Source organism: Cetorhinus maximus, chromosome X (genome assembly GCF_964194155.1).
Source record: "Cetorhinus maximus chromosome X, sCetMax3.hap1.1, whole genome shotgun sequence".
NCBI lineage: Eukaryota > Metazoa > Chordata > Chondrichthyes > Lamniformes > Cetorhinidae > Cetorhinus > Cetorhinus maximus.
In genome coordinates this window covers 10,844,874-10,858,009 of record NC_135917.1, presented here as the reverse complement: position 1 = coordinate 10,858,009, position 13,136 = coordinate 10,844,874, and the positions used below count along the sequence as shown (strand labels likewise).

The 13,136-nt window shown below is 55.4% G+C and overlaps 1 protein-coding gene across 6 annotated transcripts in view; it reads right to left on the bottom strand.

Annotated features, from left to right (window-relative positions):
- LOC144672737 (rho guanine nucleotide exchange factor 25-like) overlaps window positions 1-13,136 on the bottom strand; it is a 327,184-nt gene that overhangs the window by 48,121 nt on the left and 265,927 nt on the right. For all 6 annotated transcript variants that reach the window (XM_078534695.1, XM_078534698.1, XM_078534696.1 and 3 more), the window contains 3 exons: window positions 11,376-11,442; window positions 10,387-10,490; window positions 5,897-5,966 (listed from right to left, as the gene is read on the bottom strand). In XM_078534695.1, coding sequence (XP_078390821.1) covers window positions 5,897-5,966; window positions 10,387-10,490; window positions 11,376-11,442 — 241 coding nt within the window. The remainder of the gene's footprint in view (window positions 1-5,896; window positions 5,967-10,386; window positions 10,491-11,375; window positions 11,443-13,136) is intronic.

Below are 13,136 nucleotides of genomic sequence, written 5' to 3'. Positions count from 1 at the left end.
TTCAGTTACTCATGTGTTTAATAACTTACTTAGTCTTAACTCTTTTTACTTCTTTTTTATACATTTACAGGATGTGGGTGTCACAGGCGAGGCCAGCGGTTATTGCCCATCCCTAATGATGTTGAGCTTACCGCCAGCTCGCTGGTCCCTCTGTTCACGGGTTCTCCCACTCACTGCTTCCCTCCCCAAATCTCCCACTCACTGCTTCCCTCCCCAATCCTCCCGCTCACCACCTCACTCCCCAACTCTCCCGCTCACAACCTCACTCCTCAACCCTCCCGCTCACCACCTCACTCCTTCACCCTCCCGCTCACCACCTCACTCCCCCACCCTCCCGCTCACCACCTCACTCCCCGACCCTCCCGCTCACCACCTCACTCCCCCACCCTCCCGCTCACCATCTCACTCCCCAACCCTCCCACTCACCAACTCACTCCCCAACCCTCCTGCTCCAACCTCACTCCCCAACCCTCCCACTCACCAACTCACTCCCCAACCCTCCTGCTCCAACCTCACTCCCCAACCCTCCCACTCACCACCTCACTCCCCAACCCTCCCACTCACCACCTCACTCCCCCACCCTCCCGTTCACCACCTCACTCCCCAACCAACCCACTCACCACCTCACTCCCCCACCCTCCCACTCACCACCTCACTCCCCTACCCTCCCACTCACCACCTCACTCCCCAACCCTCCCACTCACCACCTCACTCCCCAACCCTCCTGCTCCCACCTCACTCATCAACCCTCCCGCTCACCACCTCACTCCCCCACCCTCCCGCTCACCACCTCACTCCCCAACCAACCCACTCACCACCTCACTCCCCCACCCTCCCACTCACCACCTCACTCCCCTACCCTCCCACTCACCACCTCACTCCCCAACCCTCCCACTCACCACCTCACTCCCCAACCCTCCCACTCGCCACCTCACTCCCCAACCCTCCCACTCACCACCTCACTCCCCCACCCTCCCGCTCACCACCTCACTCCCCAACCAACCCACTCACCACCTCACTCCCCCACCCTCCCACTCACCACCTCACTCCCTGACCCTCTCACTCACCACCTCACTCCCCAACCCTCCCACTCACCACCTCACTCCCCAACCCTCCCACTCACCACCTCACTCCCCAACCCTCCCACTCACCACCTCACTCCCCCACCCTCCCACTCACCACCTCACTCCCCGACCCTCCCACTCACCACCTCACTACCCGACCCTCCCACTCACCACCTCACTCCCCGACCCTCCCACTCACCACCTCACTCCCCGACCCTCCCACTCACCACCTCACTTCCCGACCCTCCCACTCATCACCTCACTCCCCGACCCTCCCACTCTCCACCTCACTCCCCGACCACCTCACTCCCCGACCCTCCCACTCTCGACCTCACTCCCCGACCCTCCCACTCTCGACCTCACTCCCCGACCCTCCCACTCACCACCTCATTGCCCCAACCTCCCACTCACCACCTCACTTGCCAACCCTCCCACTCAGCACCTCACTCCCCAACCCTCCCACTCACCACCTCACTCCCCGACCCTCCCGCTCACCACCTCACTCCCCGACCCTCCCGCTCACCACCTCACTCCCCGACCCTCCCGCTCACCACCTCACTCCCCGACCCTCCCGACAGTTCCGCACTGCGGGAGAGGGGTTGCGCGTGGGATAGAGGGGGAAGGAGGCGAGGGGGTAGGAGGCGAGGGCAAAGAGGCGAGGGGGAAGGAGGTGAGGGCGAAGGAGGCGAGGGGGAATGAGGCGAGGGGGTAGGAGGCGAGGGGGTAGGAGGCGAGGGGGAAAGAGGCGAGGGGGAAAGAGGCGAGGGGGAAAGAGGCGAGGGGGAAAGAGGCGAGGGGGAAAGAGGCGAGGGGGAAAGAGGCGAGGGGGAAAGAGGCGAGGGGGAAGGAGGCGAGGGGGTAGGAGGCGAGGGGGTAGGAGGCGAGGGGGTAGGAGGCGAGGGGGAAGGAGGCGAGGGGGAAATGGCGAGGGGGAATGTGGCGAGGGGGTAGGAGGCGAGGGGGTAGGAGGCGAGGGGGAAGGAGGCGAGGGGGAAGGAGGCGAGGGGGAAGGAGGCGAGGGGGAAGGAGGCGAGGGGGAATGAGGCGAGGGGGAAAGATGCGAGGGGGAAGGAGGCGAGGGGGAAAGAGGCGAAGGGGAAGGAGGCGAGGGGGAAGGAGGCGAGGGGGAAAGAGGCGAAGGGGAAGGAGACGAGGGGGAAGGAGACGAGGGGGAAAGAGGCGAGGGGGAAGGAGGCGAGGGGGAAGGAGGCGAGGGGGTAGGAGGCGAGGGGAAGGAGGCGAGGGGAAGGAGGCGAGGGGGAAAGAGGCGAGGGGGAATGTGGCGAGGGGGAAAGAGGCGAGGGGTTAGGAGGCGAGGGGGAAAGAGGCGAGGGGGAAGGAGGTGAGGGGGAAGGAGGCGAGGGAGAAGGAGGCGAGGGAGAATGAGGCGAGGGAGAATGAGGCGAGGGGGTAGGAGGCGAGGGGGAAGGATGCGAGGGGGAATGTGGCGAGGGGGAAAGAGGCGAGGGGGAAGGAGGCGAGGTTGAAAGAGGCGAGGGGGTAGGAGGCGAGGGGGAAAGAGGCGAGGGGGTAGGAGGCGAGGGGGAAGGAGGCGGGGAAAGAGGCGAGGGGGTAGGAAGCGAGAGCGAAGGAGGCGAGGAGGAAGGAGTCGAGGGGGAAGGAGGTGAGGGGGAAAGAGGCGAGGGGGTAGGAGGCCAGGGGTTAGGAGGCGAGCGGGAAAGAGGCGAGGGGGTAGGAGGCGAGAGGGAAGGAGGCGAGAGGGAAGGAGGCGAGGGAGAAGGAGGCGAGGGGGTAGGAGGCGAGAGGGAAGGAGGCGAGGGAGAAGGAGGCGAGGGAGAAGGAGGCGAGGGAGAAGGAGGTGAGGGAGAAGGAGGCGAGGGGGTAGGAGGCGAGGGGGAAAGAGGCGAGGGGGAAAGCGAGGGGGAAAGAGCCGAGGGGGAAAGAGGGGAGTGGGTAGGAGGCGAGGGGGAAAGAGGCGAGGGGGAAGGAGGCGATGGGGAAAGAGGCGAGTGGGAAGGAGGTGAGGGGGAAAGAGGCGAGGGGGTAGGAGGCGAGGGGGTAGGAGGCGAGGGGGAAGGAGGCGAGGGGGAAAGAGGCGAGGGGGAAAGAGGCGAGGGGGAAATAGGCGAGGGGGAAAGAGGCGAGGGGGAAAGAGGCGAGGGGGAAGGAGGCGAGGGGGAAGAGGCGAGGGGGAAGGAGGCGAGGGGGAAGGAGGTGAGCGGGAAAGAGGCGAGGGGGAAGAGGCGAGGGGGAAGGAGGCGAGGGGGAAGGAGGCGAGGGGGAAAGAGGCGAGGGGAAAAGAGGCGAAGGGGAATGAGGCGAGGGTGAAAGAGGCGAGGGGGAAGGAGGCGAGGGGGAAGAGGCGAGGGGGAAGAGGCGAGGGGGAAGGAGGCGAGGGGGAAGGAGTCGAGGGGGAAAGAGGCGAAGGGGAAGGAGGCGAGAGGGAAGGAGACGAGGGGGAAAGAGGCGAGGGGAAGGAGGCGTGGGGGAAGGAGGCGAGGGGGAAAGAGGCGAAGGGGAAGGAGGCGAGAGGGAAGGAGACGAGGGGAAAAGAGGCGAGGGGAAAAGAGGCGAGGGGGAAGGAGGCGAGGGGGTAGGAGGCGAGGGGAAGGAGGCGAGGCGGAAAGAGGCGAGGCGGGAATGTGGCGAGGGGGAAAGAGGCGAGGGGTTAGGAGGCGAGGGGGAAAGAGGCGAGGGGGAAGGAGGCGAGGGGGAAGGAGGCGAGGGAGAAGGAGGCGAGGGAGAATGTGGCGAGGGAGAAGGAGGCGAGGGAGAATGTGGCGAGGGAGAATGAGGCGAGGGGGTATGAGGCGAAGGGGAAGGAGGCGAGGGGGAATGTGGCGAGGGGGAAAGAGGCGAGGGGGAAGGAGGCGAGGGGGAAGGAGGCGAGGGTGAAAGAGGCGAGGGGGTAGGAGGCGAGGGTGAAAGAGGCGAGGGGGTAGGAGGCGAGGGGGAAAGAGGCGAGGGGGTAGGAGGCGAGGGGGAAGGAGGCGGGGAAAGAGGCGAGGGGGTAGGAAGCGAGAGCGAAGGAGGCGAGGAGGAAGGAGTCGAGGGGGAAGGAGGTGAGGGGGAAAGAGGCGAGGGGGTAGGAGGCCAGGGGTTAGGAGGCGAGGGGGAAAGAGGCGAGGGGGTAGGAGGCGAGAGGGAAGGAGGCGAGGGGGATGGAGGCGAGGGAGAAAGAGGCGAGGGAGAAGGAGGCGAGGGGGTAGGAGGCGAGAGGGAAGGAGGCGAGGGGGATGGAGGCGAGGTGGATGGAGGCGAGGGGGATGGAGGCGAGGGAGAAGGAGGCGAGGGAGAAGGAGGCGAGGGGGTAGGAGGCGAGGGGGTAGGAGGCGAGGGGGAAAGAGGCGAGGGGGAAAGCGAGGGGGAAAGAGCCGAGGGGGAAAGAGGGGAGTGGGTAGGAGGCGAGGGGGAAAGAGGCGAGGGGGTAGGAGGCGAGGGGGTAGGAGGCGAGGGGGAAGGAGGAGAGGGGGAAGGAGGCGAGGGGGAAGGAGGCGAGGGGGAAGGAGGCGAGGGGGAAAGAGGCGAGGGGGAAAGAGGCGAGGGGGAAAGAGGCGAGGGGAAAAGAGCCGAGGGGATAGGAGGTGAGGGGGAAAGAGGCGAGGGGGAAATAGGCGAGGGGGAAAGAGGCGAGGGGGAAAGAGGGGAGGGGGAAAGAGGGGAGGGGGAAAGAGGGGAGGGGGAAGGAGGCGAGGGGGAAGAGGCGAGGGGGATGGAGGCGAGGGGGAAAGAGGCGAGGGGAAGAGGCGAGGGGGAAAGAGGCGAAGGGGTAGGAGGCGAGGGGGTAGGAGGCGAGGGGGTAGGAGGCGAGGGGGAAGGAGGCGAGGGGAAAAGAGGCGAGGGGGAAAGAGCCGAGGGGATAGGAGGTGAGGGGGAATAGGCGAGGGGGAAAGAGGCGAGGGGGAAGGAGGCGAGGGAGAAAGAGGCGAGGGGGAATTAGGCGAGTGGGAAAGAGGCGAGGGTGAAAGAGGCGAGGGGGAAGGAGGCGAGGGGGAAGGAGGCGAGGGGGAAAGAGGCGAGGGGGTAGGAGGCGAGGGGGTAGGAGGCGAGTGGGGACGGAGGCGAGGGGTTAGGAGGCGAGGGGGTAGGAGGCGGGAGGGTAGGAGGCGAGCGGGGACGGAGGCGAGCGGGGACGGAGGCGAGGGGTTAGGAGACGAGGGGTTAGGAGGCGAGGGGGTAGGAGGCGAGGGGGTAGGAGGCGAGCGGGGACGGAGGCGAGCGGGGACGGAGGCGAGCGGGGACGGAGGCGAGCGGGGACGGAGGCGAGGGGGTAGGAGGCGAGGGGGTAGGAGGCGAGGGGGTAGGAGGCGAGGGGGTAGGAGGCGAGGGGGAAAGAGGCGAGGGGGTAGGAGGCGAGGGGGTAGGAGGTGAGGGGGTAGGAGGCGAGGGGGTAGGAGGCGAGGGGGTAGGAGGCGAGGGGGGTAGGAGGCGAGGGGGTAGGAGGCGAGGGGGTAGGAGGCGAGGGGGTAGGAGGTGAGTGGGGTAGGAGGCGAGGGGGTAGGAGGCGAGGGGGTAGGAGGCGAGGGGGTAGGAGGCGAGGGGGGTAGGAGGCGAGGGGGTAGGAGGTGAGGGGGGACAAGTGTGGGCTGCAAGTGGCCCAAGAGCCACATAATAAATCCCAGTTAAAGCCCCTCGGAGACTCTGCAGGTGTGAGTGATGTTCACGCTGACAGCAAAGGTGCACAGGCCGCTGAGCTTTCACTATCTTCATCTGAGGCTTAAATCGCCGGGGACTTTCAAAACCTTTAATAATTTTGCGCAGCAGCTCAAACTGAAAACGTGGGGTAAACATTAAAAAAACATGGAGATGGGGGAGGGCTCTGTTTCAGGTCAGTTATTTCAAGAATGCGAGCAGACACAGCGATGACTCACATGTTTTATGAAGAGCTCTGCTAGTCTCTCCGGCTCCTCCAGGCATTTCTCCAGTTCTCCTAAGAAATAGCTGTGAATGGAAGACAGATAATTTAAAATAATAATCTGCCCTACACATCATCTCCCCCAGGATTCTCTCTGGTACAGAGTAATGAAGTGATAAATCCTATCAAGTGATACTGGATTTAACACACACGTGGGTCATGCTTCGACTTGATAAATAAATGTACCATTTGTTTTGCTCTCTCGCAATACCTTTGAGGTGCGGCACTGGGTTATTTTAAAGTTGTATAGATCACAGTGCAAGCAAGCTGAACACCAGCAGTGAGTGCGACAACCCCATTGGCCAAATGTTCATGTTAATTCAGCTCCTTCACACAAATGGAAAGCTGAGGGGGAGACACAAACCTCTACAATTATGAAAGGTGTTGGCGCAGAGATGTTTCCGCTTGTTGGGGAGACCGGAGCTAGGGGTCATCGGTTTAAGGTAGCCACTAATCAATCCAATAGGGAATTCAGGGGAACCAACTTCACCCAGCCAGTGATTAGCATGGAACTCGCTGTAACGTGGGGAAGAATTTTATGGTTCCCTCACTTGGAAGAGGCCCCTAAGTTGCAGCCTGTGGGCCTCCCACCACCTACCCGCTCACCCCGACTGACTTGTCTCCTGTTTGATGCAGGGTGGTGGAGGCAGTGGGTGGCCTGCCTACCCCTGGGCCTATTGAGGCCCTAAAATGGCCAATTAATGGTCACTTTAGGGCCTGATTCCGCCTCTTCCACTATTTTAGCCATGGCAGGGGGAGGCCCACGGCAGGTGGGTAGTGCGGTAGATTTTACTGGGTAGGCTGGTGTCGGGCAAGGGGTTGGGGAGAGAATATCCTTTTGGAGCCTCCTGTGCCCAACGGAGGCAGCCTGCACCCTCCCCCCTCCCCTGCCTTTACCCCTCTCAGCAGCCTCTCAAATACTAACTCCCCTACCCCCATTACTGGGGCCTGCTATCCAGGGCCCGTTGATAGCCCAGACTTCCCATCAGTCCGGCCTCCATTACCTCCTGTTCTTTGGGGGCCTGGCTGTAGTCCCAGCAGTGGCCACCGCTCAAACCTGGCGCTGCTGAGGCTACAGAGCTTGGGGTCAATCAGCTTGGTTGGCCAGCAGCTCTCGAAGGTGGGACTTGCTCCTGAGTGAGGGGCAGAAGTCCCGCCTCCAGCCGATTAAGGCTCCATGAAGCATTAAAATGGCTGCTTGGGCAGCGGGAATCAGCCGGGATGCATCCCCTGTCATTTCTATGGGTGGCGGGGTGGGAAACCCCACCACTCGAGAAATCCCGCCCAAGGAGTAGTTCAGGTGAATAGCATCAACACCTTTAAGGGGAAGCTAGACAAGTAGATTAGAGAGAAAGGAATAGGAGGATATGTTGATAGGGTGAGATGAAGTAGGGTGGGAGGAAGTTGGTGTGGACCATTAACACCAGCATGGACCAACTGGGCCGAGTGGCCTGTAAATACGATACTATACCTATATAACGTTGTGGTTAATCGTCCTTTTGAGCCACTGGGGTTTGGTTCCATGGGCCACAGTCACAATCTCACTTAATACATGTGAAAACCTGTTGAAAGATGACTTCACAGCCTTAAGGAAGCCAGCGCACACTCTTAAAAAAGCGGACCTGAAAACAAATAATCACGCCGAAAGTGCAGCGGGACATGGGCTTGGAGCTTAAGAGGTGGCCAAACTCAAACTTCTTTCCCTGGAGGAAGAAAAAACGTAGGCGCCATTTGACGAATGGCCTGTTGGGATCCCATATTGGGAGACAGTGGGTGTGTCCCAGAAAACCATAGGGAAGGTCAGAATTCCTTGATGTGCGTTTTAGCGGGTGAGGTTGGGAATGTGCATTCAGAAAATTTGCCCTGACAAGTACATAAAAGCGTGAAAGGAATGTTGGTGGCGTAAGATTTCTTTTTGAGGAATGGCTGGGAACATGCTGCTCCCCAGAAAATCCTCATTTTTGGCACATTACATGGTACATCTTCTGATCTGTCACAGTCTGCAACGAACGTATATATTTTCACATCACCGATATATATTTTGACCTAAAAAGGAAGGGGCTTTGCTGAATTTTATTGAAAGTTGCTCTCTAATTTTTCTCTATGGGAATTAATTGCTTCCCTTTATATTTTAAACGCTCTTTCTCCCAGTGGCAGTGGACAATCAATTACTGCCAGATAAAAAAGTTTTAATTAATTTTTCTTCCTTTCTCAAAATAAAAAGATTTTGCCAACTAGCAGCTAGAGAATTTATACTCAGTCTCCCTGCCCATGAGACTATTCTGTCAGAACTGGCTCCAGTAAATTTAGAACTAACCATATTCCTTCATATGCTGCCCTCAATCCTAGCTGCACAAACTGGTGCTATATTTCTAGGGAAGGGAGTAGGGATCTGAAGGATCTTGACAGTAGCATTTTTTGCAGTTTTTCATTAAGAACGATGCATTTTGGTTGATTTTAAACAATTTTTTTATGCCACAATTGACATTTTTTTTTAACATAATCAACATTTATATAGCGTCCTTAAAGCAGTAAAACATTCCAAGATGCTTCGTAGAACTGATCATCATTCAAAGTTTCACCACCAAGTCACATAAGGAGATATTACGACAGGCAACCAAAAGCTTGGGCAAAGCCTTTCAACAAAGTGACATTTAGGTTTTCCCATGGGCCAGCACTTCCCTTAAGCGCTCCCTCAGCAGTCACTCATCCACTCCAGTCCCCGCCCTCCACCCCACTTCTCCGAGGTTCTCTATTCGTTCCGGATCACGGTCACCGAGACGCTATTGACGCGAAACGTTAACTCTGTGTTTCTCTCTCCACAGATGCTGCCAGACCTGCTGAGTTTTTCCAGCGCTTTGTTTTCACTTCAGGTTTCCAGCACCTGCAGTATTTTGCCTTTATTTTATTGTGAAGGTGGTTGAGGCTTGAATATTGGTCAGGACGCCAAGGAGAACTGCCCTGCTCTTCTTCGAAATTATTCTGTGGGGTCTTTTACGTCCACCTGAGAGGGCAGATGGGATCTCGGTTTATAGGCTCATTCGAAGGATGGTACCTCCCACAGTGCGGCATCGAGACCGTCAGCCTAGAATTAGCGCCCGGGGGCAAAACTTGAATCCACAACCTTCTGACTCAAAGGCACGAGTGTTCCCCACTGAACCACAGCTGAGTAAAGTAATTTCTAATTTGCCAACAGAAAATGTAATTCAGAAAAGTAATCAATCTTACAAGATTGAAGGGATATGAATTTTAATGGGTTGGGATTTGGTGAGATGGAAAGGGTAATCTGCATTAAGAATATGATATTGGTACTGAGGGCAGAAATTGACAGTAGACTTTGAGAGATATAATTTGTGTCAATGTGGCGACTACCATAGAATCAGAGTCATTACGGCACAGAATGAGGCCATTCAGCCCATAGAGTGAATGCCAGAGTGACACTGTGCCTGATCTTAATTCTGTACAAGTGGATAGTTTTTGAATGAATGCAGCCCCTGATGCGCTGATGGAACACAGTAGACAAAGTTTCCCAAGACCAGGCCAGCAGTGCGGTACCCTGCTGTGGGCACATGTCAGACGATGGCACTGTCCGCAACTTCCTGGTTACAGGCTGGCAGCATGTCATCAGCCTGGACCCTGAGTATTCACTCCTGTATCTGGGCTCAAACTCTACCTCCAACCCTACCCTTCCAAACTGAGCAACCTGATGAGGCTAGGCCTCATCCCAGACTTCATTGACCCACTCTTTCTTTTTCCAGTTATTTCCTCCCATCTTTCAGCTCACTGTCCAAAGTACCGTACCCCAAACAAGTCAACTCACACCTAGACCTCTGCAGATGCGCGTGTCCCAGAGTGGATCAATGTACCCCTCAAAAAAACCTGCAGCAAGGCCAGTTCAATCAACCAAATCAAGGAACAATGACTTAGACACTTATAACCTTTCAAGAAAACTTATTCTAGTTTCAAACCAAAATTAGATGCAGAGTGAAGCTCCCACTATGGTTCAGTAGAATGCCTCAACTCTGATTACAGAATAGCACACCCTGTGACAGTCCTGCAGTTCCCCCAGTGAAATTGCCAATTGAGGAGCATCTTTGTGCCTTAGGGCTACGGACTGTGGAATATTGCCAATTCGTGCCCACTAGGAATGGGGTTTGGACTGCCTGAACTTATTTCCCACAGAAGACTTTCATTAACGTAACCTAGGTTGGATTTGAACTCAGGCCCCCCAGTGGTTAGAGAGAAACACCCGCTGAGTGGCATTTGGAGAAAGAATGCTACAATCAATGTGCTGTATCTCCTAATGGACACAGTGGCCAACCCTGTCCCCGCATGGTCAAACAAAAACCATTACTAGATACTTGTACCCAAACAATAATAATATGCGTACAATACAATCCTAACTGTTGTTCAGGCAATGGTTTGTTTGGCATGGAGAGCTCTTACTTCTTGTGCCATTCATAGATCTGGTGAATGTTCCCAAATACTATTTTATCTTTCCCTTTCATGTCTTCAGGGACTCCTTTCTCATTCATTGTTGCAATATAACCCTGGGGGGAAAAAAAAAGGATCAACTTTAGTTGGTTGCAGTGGAGGCTGGCTGAACATTTATGGAGGTGTGCCCGAGGCTGTATGAACATCGTAAGGTAATCGAGGTCAGTTACCTCCTTGGGGTGAGCAAGGAAGGTATCCCACATTGTCCCTGTTAGATAGCAACTTGCTTGACCATATCAAATTACTGACTGGAATTAGAAGCTATTGCCATCAGAACATAAGCAATGAGCATCAGAAATAGGAGCAGGAGTAGGTCATTGAGCCCTTTTGAGTCCTCTCCGCCATTCAATGAGATTCTACTTCAACACCATTTTCCTGCACTATCCCCGCATGTCCCTTGATGTTTTTAATATGTAGAAATCTAACGCTCTCAGTCTTGAACATACTCAGTGATGGAGCTCCCAGAGCAATCTGGGGCAGAGAATTCCAAAGATTCACTGCGCCTTAAGGATTTTGGAAATATCAAGCAATAGACAAGTGCCCAACTGTTAAAGGCAGACAATAACTGGTTTCGGAGGTCAATGACTAACATGGAGGGCAGTAGTTTGCTGGCATATAGCCCAACGATTGCCTGTTTAACTGTCCCCTCAACTGCTTTCATATTCCCTCCTAACATGTGGGTAGCATTGTCATCACTGTGAACGGTTTCCCGGCAAAATAAACATGCGTATATGGAAACAACTAAGCTCCTGACAAAAAAATAAGGCTCCATTAATCTCTCGACATTGGTGTGATGCAAAATCGCTACATAACAACCGCTGTATTTATATAGCGCCTTTAATGTAGTAAAATGGCCAAGGTGCCCATAACGATGTTACAGTTATCTAAACAGCTTAAAATCCCAAAATTGATGATATTGAAATTATAAAGGCAAGCTGTACCTCCACTATAAAACCCAGGTCGGCCACATACAATTTTTCTGTTTCTACAAGTTCTTGTAGCACATACCTGTGTTGAAAGAACAGAAGTTATCAGTAACATAAAAGATTAAAAGAGTTCAGCGCTGTGGCTACTCTCAGGCTGGGATTTTCCTGACCCGCCCACCACTGGGATCTTCCCCTCCTGCTGAAAGTCAATGTTGGCTCACCACATCCACCATGCCAGGGCAGGAAAATCCCAGCCTCAGTGACCATGAAACCAGGACCGTAATTGTCGTAAAACCCCATCTGATTCACCAGTGCCCCTTTAGGGAGGGAAATCTGCCGTCCTTACCTGGTCTGGCCTACATGTGACTCCAGACCCACAGCGATGTGGTCGACTCTGAACTCCCCTCTGGAATGGCCCAGCAAGCCACTCAGTTGTATCAAACTGCTACAGGCAAATCAAATAGGAATAAAACCGGACGGACCACCCGACATCGGCCTAGGCACCGGAAACAACAACGGCAAACTCAGCCCTGTCGACCCTGCAAAGTCCTCCTTACGAACATCTGGGGGCTTGTGCCAAAATTGGGAGAGCTGTCTCACGGACTAGTCAAGCAACAGCCTGACACAGTCATCCTCACAGAATCATACCTTACAGTCAATGCCCCAGGCACTGCCATCACCATCCATCCCTGGGTATGTCCTGTCCCACCGGCAGGACAGGCCCACCAGCAGTATAATGGTATATGGTTGGGGTGGAGTGACCCTGGGAGTCCTCAACATTGACCCCAGACCCCATGAAGTCTCATGGCATCAGGTCAAACATGGACAATGAAATCTCCTGCTGGTTACCATCTACCATCCCCCCTCAGCTGATGAACCAGTGCTCCTCCATGCTGAACACCAAATCTAAGGAGCACTGATGATAGGAAGGGCATAGAATGTACTCTGGGTGGGGGAATTCAATGTCCATCACCAAGAGTGGTTTGGTAGCACCACTACTGACCAAGCTGGCCAAGTCCAAAAGGACATAGCTGCTAGACTGGGTCTGCGGCAGGTGGTGAGGGAACCAACAAGAGGGAAAACATGTACTTGATCTTGTCCTCACCAAACTACCTGTCACAGATGCATCTGTCCATGACTGTATCAGTAGGAGTGGTCACTATACAATCCTTTTGGAGACAAAGTCCCACCTTGACACTGAGGATACCATTCATTGTGTTGTGTGGCACTACCACCATGCCAAATGGGATAGGTTCCACGGATTTCAACTTTGCTGTCTATTCTGTGGCATTTTATCAAATGTCTTTTGGAAGTCCATGTGCACCACATCAACCACATTACCCTCATCAGCCCTCTCTGTTACCTCATCAAAAAGCTCAATCAAGTTAGTTAAACACAATTTGCCTTCACAAATCCATGCTGGCTTTCCTTAATTAAACCACACTTGCCCAAGTGACTGTTTATTTTGACAAATTATCATTTCTAAAAGCTTTCCCACCACCAATGTTAAACTGATCGGCCTGTAGCTGCTGGGCTTATCTTTACACCCCTTTTTGAAGTTCATTTGTTACGGGATGTGGGTATCGCTGGCTAGGCCAGCATTTATTGCCCATCCCTAATTGCCCTTGAGAAGGTGGTGAGCCGCCTTCTTGAACCGCTGCAGTCCATGTGGTGTAGGTACACCCACAGTGCTGTTAGGGAGGGAGTTCCAGGATTTTGACCCAGCGACAGTGAAGGAATGGAGATATATTTCCAAGTCAGGATGGTGAGTGGCTT